The 12,692-nt window shown below is 61.5% G+C and overlaps 1 protein-coding gene across 1 annotated transcript; it reads left to right on the top strand.

Annotated features, from left to right (window-relative positions):
* Positions 1 to 1,388: 1,388 nt before the first annotated feature.
* Positions 1,389 to 7,589, top strand: LGALS4 (galectin 4). Its single transcript, XM_048833108.2, has 9 exons — positions 1,389 to 1,976; positions 3,243 to 3,447; positions 4,181 to 4,315; positions 5,014 to 5,043; positions 5,480 to 5,521; positions 5,908 to 5,937; positions 6,377 to 6,465; positions 6,887 to 7,052; positions 7,367 to 7,589. The coding sequence occupies exons 1-9, from the start codon at positions 1,558 to 1,560 to the stop codon at positions 7,511 to 7,513; spliced, it is 1,263 nt and encodes a 420-aa protein (XP_048689065.2). The 5' UTR covers positions 1,389 to 1,557; the 3' UTR covers positions 7,514 to 7,589.
* Positions 7,590 to 12,692: the final 5,103 nt, after the last annotated feature.

Below are 12,692 nucleotides of genomic sequence, written 5' to 3'. Positions count from 1 at the left end.
TTTCCACGCTGCTGTTTGCCTGAGCTGACCTGTTTGCCCGCTGGGAGCACGGCATCGCTTGGAGCCGTTTCGCACGCAAGGGCGAAGTCTGTCTTTTTAACGCCCCCTCCCCCCCGGCACCCCTCGTTCCAACCACTTCGAATACGGACCCTCCCCGGGCCCCAGCCCCATCTGAGCAAATTTCGTGCCGATCCAACTCCATAGGTAGAGAATTTGCTTCAGCCTAGCTCGGGGGTGCCTGTCGCACCCCCTGCTCCCCAGAGACAGTTGCATGGCCTCTTAACGGAGGTACCCAGCTCTGGCCGAACCCGCCACCGGAGGGCTCCACTGAGCGGGTGCAAGGTCGGGAACCGGGTGTGACATTTTTCACACAAACCCTACGTCTGGCCCCGCAAACACGGTTGAATCTCACTTGGCCCACGGCCCTGCGCGTCCTCTCGTTCACCGGCCCGTTGGCCAAATCTCTCCTAGGCATCGTGAAACGGCAGCAGCTCAGCTCAGTAAAAGACGCACAACGAGGCTCACGTTCAATTTAGGCGCCTAACTCCTATTGAAACCCATGGGAGTTGGGCACCTAAATAACTTCAATCTCCATTACGACCGGCACAAATCCAGTGGCGTCTCCAAAGCGGGTGGAGTCGCTGCAGGTTTACACCCCGCTGGCCCCTGGATGGACGGTGGCTACTGATATCCAGCAAGACAGCCCTCCCCCTCAGCTAGCTGCATCCGGCTCCCCTGCCCCCTAATGCATGGCTGGGTCTCGGGGTCGCCTGGCTGGTGACGCTAGAAAGTTTCCCAGCTGGCTGGCGGCGAGCAGGGGCCTGATTCTGCCTCCCCGCTCAGGGAAGGCACCCCTCGTCTGGCACTCTGGTTAGTTGCTGGCCCCATCTCTTGGTGGGTCAGTTACACCATGGGAAAATCCCCCAAACCGATGCGTAATTTACACCCCGTGCCGAGATGCTGACAGACAGCAGCTGGCAGGGATAGGCAGCCGGGCTCGGTACCTGCCCGAGCTCCGATGCCACCAAGGAAAAAACAAACATGGGCCCCCGTGGGGGTGAGGATGCTGGGGCAGATGAGCTGCAGGGGGGTCTGGGGTGGGAACGTTCTAGACTCACCCCGGGGACAGGTTGCTCAGCTCACCAAACAGCAGAGATTCCCATAGCCGGCCGACGGACACCGGCTCTGCTCGGATCCCGTCCCCGCCAGCCAGCCGGCTTTTCCCCCGGGACCTGGGGGATCCGCTCTGGAAGGCACCTGGCTAAGAGCCCAGGGGCGAGGGGGGTTAGGATGGAGCGAGGCCCAGGGCATGGGAAACCCTCCCGATCCCCTGTGTGTTTCTCAGCCAGCCCAGCCGGAGCCCTGGGCGGTCCCATCCAGTTCACCAGTGGGGTGGGATCCATTAATAACTAACGCACGGTCCCTCCACGGCTCCTTTCCCCGAGGATCCCAAAGGGCGGTACAGATGCCCGCTAACTAGAATCAGCCGCAGAAAAGGCAGAGCTTGCAGGCTGGGGTGTGTCCCCCCCGCCCCCAAGTTGGTTTGGGGTGGGGGGAATGCTGCTAGCCAAGGAGCATGTTAAAGGGGCCATGTGTCCCCCCAGACTCCTCCTGCAAAGCGATCAGTTTCCCCAGGCCCTGCTGCGGCCTGGAGCCCCGGCCTGGTTCCCAAAGGGGCTCTGGTCAGATCCCAGCCCCAGGGCAGGCAAATCAGGAAGAGGCGAGGCTGGAGGGCAGTGGAGGGGGGCAATCCCCCCCGGCATCGCTAAAACAGCCAGGAGCGGGCAGTGGGGAGGGGACAGGCACCCAGCACTGTGTGTCTACGGGTTCAGCAGTGTCACCGGTCAATTCCCCCCTCAGCATCTTCTCTCCTTCCCCATCTCTCAGCCCCTCCCTCATGCCACCCCCATCGTCGGGGGGCTGCGGCCCGGGATGTCCATCTACGTTCAGGGCACGGTGCCCCATCACACCAAGAGGTAACACTTCGGGCAGTGGGGGAGGCGAGGGGGACAGCTGGGGTCATGTGGGGCACGGGGGCTGGTTATACAGGGATCTCTCCCCCAGTGCAGAGATGCAGCCGCCTCTGGGGTGGAACAGGCAGTACGGAGCAGAGTCACCCAAAGGAGGGGATCTCGGGAGGCAGACGGGTCCAGTTTGGCCAGGACGCAGCAAAAAGCACGGCGGGATGTTTAACGAGGGTGATGACCTTGGGCTTGTGGCTCATTAAACCCGAGAAACAGGAACCTGCCGACAGAGGAATGTGGGGGAAAGGCCCGGAGCTCCTGGCCGAGCAAGGAGGGGAGACGGGGTGAAAGGGGATCGGATCCGAGGGCCTGCACCAGAATGTGCAGCGTGTACACCTGACACACCCCTACGCTGGGGGGGGGAGGTGCCATTGTCGTGGCAACTCCAGAAAGTCACCCCCCCAGGACCCATCGCTGCTCGGAGCTGCTGCGGGCTAGTTAGATCTGGCTACCGGCCCCTGGTTTGGGGCATTCGCCTCACATTGCCACCCCATTCCCTCTTTGGGGAGAGGGAGAGGTCCCTTGACCCCCTCCCTGCAGCGACTGCCCCTCCCCCACGGGGGGGGGAGAGGTGTGGATCCCTCCTTCACAAGAGGGTGAGCTCCTCCCCTCATGGGAACAGGACTCAGCCCCTCTCCGCTCCAGCGCCTTGAACTCGGCAGTATAGGGCCTATGACACACAGCCCAGCAGCCCCGAGTCCACCCAGGAGGGGTCAGCAGTGCAGCTAGATGGCTAGAAACCTTCTGAATTTCCAGCTGCAATTTTTTGCTGGGCCCATTTCCCCTTGAGCCAACCCTGGGTCTCAGCCGCTCCCCCCACCCAGGTGTTGATAGCCAGGGACCCAATCAACCCCCCCCCGCCCCGCAGCCTGCAGCCGGGCCAGACTCCCCCAGCCCTCTCCATCTCCTCAGCAGTCCGCTCCCCGCAGCCCAGCCCCCCTGGGCGGCACCCGTTCCCCGCCTGCCCATGCCCCGCCGGCGGACGAGGTCCCCAGCGGGGCGCCCCGCTCTTTGTAAGAGCTGCAGCCAGGCCGGAAGGGACCGCGGGGGTCAGCTAGTCTGACCCCCGGGATAACCCAGGCCAGAGGTAACTCCTGGAGCGGATCTGTTAGGAAAACAGCCCGTCTGGATTTAGACATTCGACGCAGGGGGTGGGATCCGTGACCCCCACCCCCCCGCAGCTCGCTCGCTCGCTCACCCCCCCCCACCCCCCCCCAGGTTCCGCGTGAATTTCTCCTGCGGCCCGCAGAAGGGGGCCGATATCGCCCTGCACTTCAACCCCCGCTTCGACAGCGGGGACAAGATCGTCCTCAACAGCTTCCAGCAGGGCAAGTGGGCCAAGGAGGAGCATGAGCACAACATGCCCTTCCACGAGGGGGAGCCCTTCGAGCTGCTCTTCACCATCACCCCCGAGGGCTACCAGGTGGGGTGGGATGGGGGGGAGGGGCACAAGGGATATCGGGGTGGGGGGAAGGGGTAGGGGGAGGCCTGGGGGAGGCACAAGGGATATTGGGGGGCAGGGGGGCCTGTGGATGGCCACATTCTGAATTGGGGGCAGAGGGATAATACGCCATTGGAGGGATCCCCCATTTGTGGCAGGGGAAATGTGGGGGGTGGGGAGAAACCCATGGGGAGGGTGGGCCCCACTGGATCAAGAGGATGGGGTCAAATGGGGGGGGCATGATACCCCATCTGCAGTTGAATGTTCCAAGCCAGCGGGCTGGGGGCTGCTCCCCAATGGCCTGGGAAAAGGGGTGGGGGGTGACACCCCGCTCCCCCCATCTGGGTGGAATCAGATGGCTTTGAAAGGGGGAATTGTTCCCCCCAAAACACATCCCAACACCTGCTCTCTAACGTGGGGGGCCAGGAGGCCTCACCCCCAATTTCCTGACCCCCCCAGTCTTGCCCCCCCACCTGCGAGCCGGGCCCTGCCAGCAGGGGTCAGAAGGAAGCCAAAGGGGCTGGGGAGAAAAGACCCCCCCCAATTCCTACATCAGCAGCTGATCCCCAGAGTCTGCTTGGCAGCCATCCCCCCTGTGTTCCCAGGGTAAACCCCAAGACATCAGGTCTCCCCTCCCCCACCCAGAGAGGCTCTTCTGCTCTGCGAGGGGTGGGGTAGGGGGCCAGGTCCTGATGCTGCCCGTCTCACACCCCAGATCATGGTGAACAGGACCCCCTGCTGCGAGTTCCGGCACCGCATCCCACCCGAGCGCGTGCAGGTCGTCGAAGCGGACGGGGACCTCGAGTTGCAGTCGCTCAATGTCATCGGAGGGGGCATGATGGGGGGCGGGGTGAGTGACCAGGGGGTGGGGGCGCACGTGGGTGGTGGAGACAGGGGACAGGCCTTCCCCAGGGAGATGCGGGACTTTGACACTCACGCACAGCACCGGCCCCGCAGCCAAATCGCTAGCGCATGGGTTGGTTCCGGGGAAAAGCTGAGAGCTTGGATGGTAGGAGGGCTGGGGATAGAACCCAGGAGTCCTGGCCCCCAGCCCCCTCTGCTCTAACCACTAGACCCCACTCCCCTCCCAGGGCTGGGGATAGAACCCAGGAGTCCTGGCTCCCAGCCGCCCTGCTCTAACGACTAGACCCCACTCCCCTCCCAGAGCTGGGGAGACAATCCAGGAGTCCTGGCTCCCAGCCGCCCTGCTCTAACCACTAGACCCCACTCCCCTCCCAGGGCTGGGGATAGAACCCAGGAGTCCTGGCTCCCAGCCGCCCTGCTCTAACGACTAGACCCCACTCCCCTCCCAGAGCTGGGGAGACAATCCAGGAGTCCTGGCTCCCAGCCGCCCTGCTCTAACCACTAGACCCCACTCCCCTCCCAGGGCTGGGGATAGCACCCAGGAGTCCTGGCTCCCAGTCCCGCCCTGCTCTAACCACTAGACCCCACTCCCCTCCCAGGGCTGGGGATAGAACCCAGGAGTCCGGGCTCGACAATACCTCTCCCCTCTCTGTGCCCAGTGTCACACTTGTTTCCTTCCAGCAGGGGTTGTATTACCCGCAACCCGGGATGCTTGTAAGTACCCAGAAGACCCAACTGCCAGGGGCTGGGGGAGATGCCAGCTCAGGGTGGGCAACTCGGGGGCACCCAGTCCACTATCGCAGCTACACGCCACCCCACAAGCCAGCAGGGCTTCGTTGGGCCCCCACGCAGTCCCTCGCCTGCCGCAGTGTGACAAGCCCAGAGGGGATGACCGGGGGGCCTGCACGGGGTCCTTCCCCCCCCCCCACACACACACACAAAGAAGAGTCACAGGGACCTTCCCTCTGCTGAGCAGCCACTTCCCCTGGGGAGCAGAGATCCTATGGGCCCCTCTAGCCAGGATCCCCGACCCCACTCCTCCCTGGATCAGATCCACGGCCCCAGCTCGCCCGGGCTTCTCTAAGGAGAGCAATTCCAACCCTGCAGCCTCAGACCCTGTAACCCCCCTTATATTGTCTCTCTCTCTCAGGGCATGCAGCCAAATATGCCTCCGCCACCCACAAGCCTGCCGGTAAGTACACTGGGGCCCAGGGAGGAAGAAATTCCCCGATAAACACCCTCTTATTACTGAGAACGGTTTGTAAAGCCCAGCGCTGAGATGCAGCCACCTCTGGGGTGGGGAGCAGCTACCGTTTAACGGCTGCCCTGCAATTCTACACAGCAGTTTAAGACGGGAAGTGGAGGCGAATCCTGTATCCAACTGGCAACTGCTGGGCTAGGGAGGACTTTAGCTAAGGAAAGACCAGATATTTCCTGGAAAACTAGAGAGGAGCCATCAGGTGACGGCCAGTTCTGTGGACCGCAGGGATGGAGACACCCCCAAGGCCTTAGGGAGGGAGGTTTGGGCCATACCATGGCTGGCCAGATTAATAACTCCTGGATTTCTCTGCCCCACAGATGATGGCTGGCCCTGCTTCCTTTCACCCGGTAAGTGCGGCAGACTTGGGGTTTTCTCTGCCCTTTCGCACCTGCAATGAAGCCACCTTATGGTTTCTCCCACAACTCTTCCCCCAGCCCCGGAGTGCAGCCACCTCTGGGGTGGAACGTGCCAGCTGGCCAAGAGCCACACTGAACGAAGCTGGTGGCAGGAAGAAAAGAACACCCCTCCCCCGCCCATCTCACTTCCCCCGTTCAGCTGGACCTGCCGGGGGAGGTTTGGGAGGCAGGATTACCTGGGCACCGCGTTAGCACCCCTGTATCCAAATCCGGGGCCCCACCAGCACCCTCTAGTGCTCCACGGGGGTCTGCACCGACTCTGAGGGGAGAGCGCCCCCACTGAGCCACTTCCCTGCCACACATCTGGGACGCTCCTCACCCCAGCACCGGACACGACCATTCTAGCCGGGAGGTCTCCATTCTCTTGCAGCAAGTCCCCTACGTGGCTAACTTCCCAGGCGGGCTGACATCCAAGAAGACAGTGGTGGTGAAAGGATTAGTCCCGCAGGGCGCTAAGAGGTATGCAGCTATGGCACTGCTGTCAGCAGGGGAAACTGAGGCACCAGCAGGGGGGGAAGTGACTTGCCCCACCCCCAGGTCTCATGGTGACTCTGCACAGAGCTGACGATAGAAGTCAGGAGTCCTGGCTCCCAGCCCCCCCTGCTGTAACCACTAGACCCCACTCCCCTCCCAGAGCTGGGGATAGAACCCAGGAGTCCTGGCTCCCAGCCCTGTGCTCCAACCCGGAGGCCGTGCTTTCTAGCCCAGACTAGGCTTCTCCCATCCAGGTGCAGTGGCGTTGTATATCTGGCTACAGGCTCAGCTGGCTTGTATGTCCAGCCCTGCCCGCCTCCCCCAAAGCCACACCCCACTCAAGGGCAGATGACCCCCGTCCCCCCACCCACTAGCCTCCAACTTCACCGGTTCTCTGCCTCCCCAGCTTCAGAATCAACTTCAAGATGGGCTACTCCAAGGATATCGCCCTGCATATTAACCCTCGCCTGAACGAGAAGACCGTGGTCAGGAACAGCCTCCTGAACGGGCAGTGGGGCTCAGAGGAGCGAGAGCTGCCTCACAACCCCTTCCAGCCCGGCCAGTACTTTGATGTGAGTAAACTCCTCGTCTGTGTGTCATACGCCCTTTCCTGCTAGCAGCGAATGGGGATCCTCCTTTAGCTCAAGCCCAGGGTCTTCTAGAGCAGAGAGAGAGAGAGCGCGCGCGTGATGCTGCCCTCTGCTGGATGGCATCAGAACTGCATGTCTATGTGTCATAGCCCCTATACAGTTAGCAGCTAATGGGGATTCTCTGGCAGCACGGTCTCCACTAGCCCATGTTGCCTGCCTGGTCCCATAAAGGGTCAGCTCCTTCACAGCTGTCCCCGTTGGGTCCGTCTCACGGCCGCTCTTCCCCCCCTCCCCAGCTCTCCATCCGCTGTGGGAACAGACGTTTCAAGGTCTTCGCCAACGGGCAGCCGCTATTCAACTACAACCACCGTTTCCACAACTTCCAGCAGATCGACACGCTGGAGATCAACGGCGACGTGGTCCTGTCCTACGTCCAGTTCTGAGCCGCCCAGCACGGGAGGGACACACAACGCTGGCCCCCACCCCCGGCCGGCATCGCAGACCCAATAAACTGCTCTGGTTCACGCAACGACGCTGCTGTGTCAGCTGCCTTCCCCTCCCCACACCGCCTGCTGCGGGGTGGAATCGGAGCCTCTCCCCTGTGTGTCATAGACCCCCCCCCTGCTCACAGCTGCTGGGGACTCTCCTCCAGGTGGAGCTGAGTTTGAGGCCTGCGCAAGGAACAGTTGTGATGGCCTAGAGATGTTATAATGACCCTCTGACCCCTCCCTTTCCCAGGCCACCCACTCAGAGCCTGGCAAACATCACCAAATTAAGCCTCCCAGTCTACCCCCGACCCCTCCTCTGGTACCAGGAAACCCCCTCCCTGATGCCCCACAGCAACCCTCCCCCTTGCCAGAAGCCCCCCACCTGCTCACACCCTGCCCAGCTGACTTGAGCCACCCTACAGCCAAGCCCTACAGACCCCATTCCCCAGCCGGCAACCTCACTCCCCCGCAGCCTGCCCACCCCACCCCACGCTTTGCCTTTGGAACGGGTCGGGCTGCACCAACCCATCGGGGTTAAAAACAGGAGCAGGGACGCCCAGGTCCCCTGCTCCTGCCTCCCCCCTATTTTAGCAGCCTGCAGCCCTGCACTCACCAGCTCTGCAGCTCTTCTCAGGAGCCGAGCAGAACCGTTTCCAGCCGGGGTCACCTCCCTCCATGCGGGGGGGACGGGGACTTTCTGCTCCACTGGGAGCACAGACCAAAAGCCCCCCGCCCCCATTGCTGCAGCTCTGGGGCCCAAAGCTCAGCTCCTGGGAGCAGCGAGGGGCTGAGCTCTGGGGAGCTGTAGGACGAGCTGGAGGCAGCTGGGCCCCATCACCTCGTCAGGCCGGGGCGGGGAAGGGAGCTGGGCTGTTTGTACTGGGCTCTTACCTTGGCTTGGCCCAGCCCAATCACTCGGGAGCTCACTGGCACTTTCTGAGCACTGGGCAATCTGCCTGCTCCAGCCACGCGGCCCCCGCAGCTGCTGGGGCCGGATCCTCCTCCTCCAGCTTGGAGCCGGGGAGGGACTTGGACAAGGTTACACAGGGAGTCAATGGCAAAACCATCATTAGAACCCAGGAGTCCTGGCTCCCAGCCCCAATCACTAGACCCCACTCCTCTTCCAGAGCCAGGGAGAGAACCCAGGAGTCCTGGCTCCCAGCCTCCTGCTCTAACCACTAGACCTCACTCCCCTCCCGGAGCTGGGATAGAACCCAGGAGTCCTGGCACCCAACCTTCGCCCTATTCCTCCAGGCCATGCTGCCTCTTGGGTTTTTCCCCCTTAACCCTTTGCTGGCTGCTGCCCAGACACCGAGGCAGGACCCGCAGGAATCCAGAGTCTGAGCTCCACCTTGCACTCAATGCTCGCAGGCAGAAATGTCGTTTCCTTGTGTGGTTAGCAGGGCAGGGCTCAGGGCGGCCTTCAGCCCCACCACACTCTCCACACCACCTGCCAACCCCAGTCCCCACGGCCTGCCCCACCCAGTACCAGAAACCGCCCCATGTGCCGCCTCCCCCAGCCTCCTCCTTGCTGCCCATTGCACCCCAGCTGGTGGAGATGGGAGGGGGTCGCACGTGTTGAGGTGCAGGAGGGTGGAGGATCAGCAAACCAGCCCCCCAAAGGGGTGTGACACTAACCAAGCCAGCCTTGGGTCTGCCATAAACTGCCTGGCCTCTGGCGGGCACCTGGCTGGCTCCAGGTGGAGCTGGCATAGCAGGCTGGTAAGATTTGGGCAGCTCCGCCCCTGACATGCAAATTAATGCTCATTAACATCTTAAATCCTTGGCGTGGGCCGTGCATTTCGGCTGAGGGCCGGCGCGCCCTGCCTGCTGCGGGGCTGGGGCGTCGGTCCAGGCGTGAGGGGCACATATCATTAGGGGGGTGTGCACCCAGGGGATTTGATTTTGTTTTGTTTTGAAAGGCGAGCATTTATTGAATACTCAGCCATAAAGGGCATCACTTTTATTCATCAAACTAACGAAAGAAACTAACACTGAACTAAACTTAATTTTTTTTAAATGAACAACTAAACTTTACTTACAAAATGAGACACAAAATGCCAAATGTTTGCTGCCGGGATACCCAGGCGTGGACAAAGATACAGTCACTTTTCATGATCTTTATCTTTAACCAGATAATGAGCTAACCCAAATTGCCCAAACCAGATTGAGGTTTCTTCATCTTCCTGTCCCAGCGAAGGAGACGTCGCTCACCAGGTGTTATGGACTTAAATGCCTCAATCCCGTCATTGCAACGAACTGACGAAGCCAAGTCTTGTTCAATGTACAAAGTCACGCGTGAGCCGAGGCGCTGTTGGGACATTGTTCCGCTCTGTTTGTTTGTTCCATGGGCTGGTTTCGGAAAGGCTCCTTCACAGGACCGGCTTGCCTGCTCCTTTTCTTAGCTTCCCAACGAACCGATCCATATTTTAAAATTGAAAGGGGGTGTCATACGGCTGAATTAAAACGGGAAGCCGCGGTCTTGTTCTGCTATTTCAGTAGCGTACACGAGACAAAGATTACGAACACTGGAGATGCCGCCCTGGGCACGCCTGACGCGGCCGCTTGGCTAGCTCAGAGATTTTCCAGACTAGTAGTCGGAGGGGAGGGGAGGGGAAGGGAGGACCGCGCGCGACCGCGGGCTGTCTAGACAGAGCGTATCGTGCCATTCAATTAGCCACTTTCTTTTCGAGACATTAGGGCAGGCGGGGGCAAGCTTTTCGGCCCGAGGGCCGCATCGAGGTTCCAGAATTGTAGGAAGGGCCAGGTTGGGGAGGCTGTGCCTCCCCAAACGGCCTGGCCCCACCCCCATCTGACCCCCACCTGCTTCCTGCCCCCCGACTGCCCCCCCCCGAATCCCCGACCCATCCTGTTCCTTGTCCCCTGACCACCTCCCCCGAGACCCCCCCCAACCACCACCCTGGGACCCCACACCCCACCAACCCCCCCCCCGCTCCCTGTCCCCTGACTGCCCTGACCCCTATCTACCCCCCCCGCGCCTCCTGACAGACCCCCGGAACTCCCACGACCCAACCCCCCGTTCTCCGGCCCCTGACTGCCCCCCCACAGAACCTCTGCCCCCATCCAACCCCCCCCCCCCCGGCCCCGGGACTCCCTGCCCCTTATCCAACCCCCCGGCCCCGGCCCCCTTACCACGCAGCTCCGAGTGGCAGGAGCTCGGGTCCCGCCGGGGCCACACTGCTGCAGCACTGTCCAGGGCCGCTCCTGGACGCGGCACGCTGAGGCTCCGGGGGATGAGGGAGGGCAGGGGTGGCACCGGGAGGAGCCTCCCTGCCCGGGAGCTCAGGCAGGCCGGGCAGGACGAGCTTGCCCACCCCTGCACTCGGGTGTGCCTAGGCACACCCAACACACCCCGTACACACGCCTATGGGCCTAGGGCTGCTGGGCTCTGCAGGGATTTATCCCCCACGGTACCCGAGTACCCTGGGAGTCATTTTGAAGGGTCGCGCGTGCGAGGGAGGGTCCCATTCACACCCACGCCCAGCCCTGAACGATTCCTTCCAAAGGGCGTCGGGAAATGTCCAGCACAAACTCCCCCCGCCCCAGGAGCCGTCCCCAATCTCCAGCCTCAGCAGCTCCGAAAATCTGGCTTGCAAGCCGCAGTCACGTCTGGGGGGCTTTTTGACCCTGAGTCCTGAGGGGCAAGAGACACTTGAGGACGTCCGGGCAGGTCACTGAAATTCTTGGCCAACGCCAGTTCCCAGGATTCAGCGGGCATGTGACATAATCCGAACAGCCGGCCCTCCCCAGCCTGTGCTGATGCTGAGCTCCGACGCTGTCCCTAGGAATCAGGCCCTGCGGCATGAGGGTTATTAGCCCTGGGCTTTGGAGGAGGCACCAGTGGGACTGAGCTGGGGGACGAGGGTTTTGACTAGAAGATCCTGAGAGGGGATTTGCTACCAGCACATCCTGCCGGTCTAAGGAGCAGCATCTCTGCCAATCAGCCCTGCATGTGCTGTGCTGAAGGAGCAGGGGACCCCTGCACATCATCCCCACCCTGAAATGCAGCCACCTCTGGTGAGGTGTGTGGCAGCCAAGCGCACAGCCGTGGGAGAATGGGAAATCCAGGTTGAGGATGCAGGGACAAATCCATCTCTTAGGAAAGGAGGCCCATGGGTGCGTTGATATCTAGACCGAGCTGGTGGCATTTGAAGCTTGAAGGTCTCTGTGGGGAGAGCCACGCACAGCAACGCCCCTGGGGCTCTGGTTGCTGGACAGAGCCAGAGGGGCAGGCAAAGCCGAGCGGAGCAGCTCAGTTCTTATCAGACACGTGAGTGGAGAGGGTGGCACAGGGAGATACCGCAGATAGAAACAGCAGGTGGGATTCCCAGTTCCTGTACTTGAGGTGGGGATGGGGGAGGTGGCCACGCACCTGATCCACCCCGTATGGGCCCGGGGGGGGGGGGGGGGAGAGGGGCAGGGAATAGCCACAGTGCAGTGCACTCTGGTCATGCCCCCGATCCACCCCCTATGGGCCCTGGGGGGCAGAGAATAGCCACAGCTCACTGCACCTGAGCGTGACTGAGAATTGGGCCCATCAGGCCTGTTCTGAGATCCCTGATTTGGGCCTCTTCACACTTCAGTCAACACATGGGTGCCCTCTAGTGCCCATTTGGTAGGTAACAGACACGGACAACTTCTCCAGGAGCGTCCTTTTGAGCAGTTTGGTTGTTAATGAACATCGCATCCCTTTGGATACTGACCGTTCTTCCCACTCCTCTGGCCGACTGGGCCCCTCTCAGCTGCTGATTCTTCCCTTCTCACGACTTTCTTTCTTTCCTCCACTGAAATCTCCACAGGCTGTCCCCGCCCATCACCTCCCACCGCTGCCTGGGATGCATTCGCTCCAACCCCTCAGACAGAGACAAACACCTACAGAATCTCTATCTAGCGTTCTTACAACTGCAAGACCCACCTGGGGAAGTGAAGAAACAGACGGACAGAGCCAGAAGGGTACCCAGAAGTCACCTACTACAAGACAGGCCCAAGAAAGAAAGTAACAGAACGCCACTAGCCATCACCGTCAGCCCCCAACTAAAATCTCTCCAGCGCATCATCAAGGATCTACAACCTATCCTGAAGGATGATCCCTCACACTCACAGACCTTGGGAG

This window comes from Caretta caretta, chromosome 23, assembly GCF_965140235.1.
Source record: "Caretta caretta isolate rCarCar2 chromosome 23, rCarCar1.hap1, whole genome shotgun sequence".
Lineage (NCBI taxonomy): Eukaryota > Metazoa > Chordata > Testudines > Cheloniidae > Caretta > Caretta caretta.
Note: the sequence above shows the minus strand (reverse complement) of the source record. Positions and strands in the feature narration are given on the sequence as shown.

What these genes read in the sequence shown, in the direction of transcription:
- LGALS4 (XM_048833108.2), top strand. Translation starts at nt 1,558, where the DNA reads ATGCTGCTAGCCAAGGAGCATGTTAAAGGGGCCATGTGTCCCCCCAGA. An exon ending in GGGGCATGATGGGGGGCGGG is followed by an intron (nt 4,316 to 5,013) that starts GTGAGTGACCAG and finishes TCCTTCCAGCAG; the next exon opens with GGGTTGTATTACCCGCAACC. An exon ending in CGCCACCCACAAGCCTGCCG is followed by an intron (nt 5,522 to 5,907) that starts GTAAGTACACTG and finishes TCTGCCCCACAG; the next exon opens with ATGATGGCTGGCCCTGCTTC.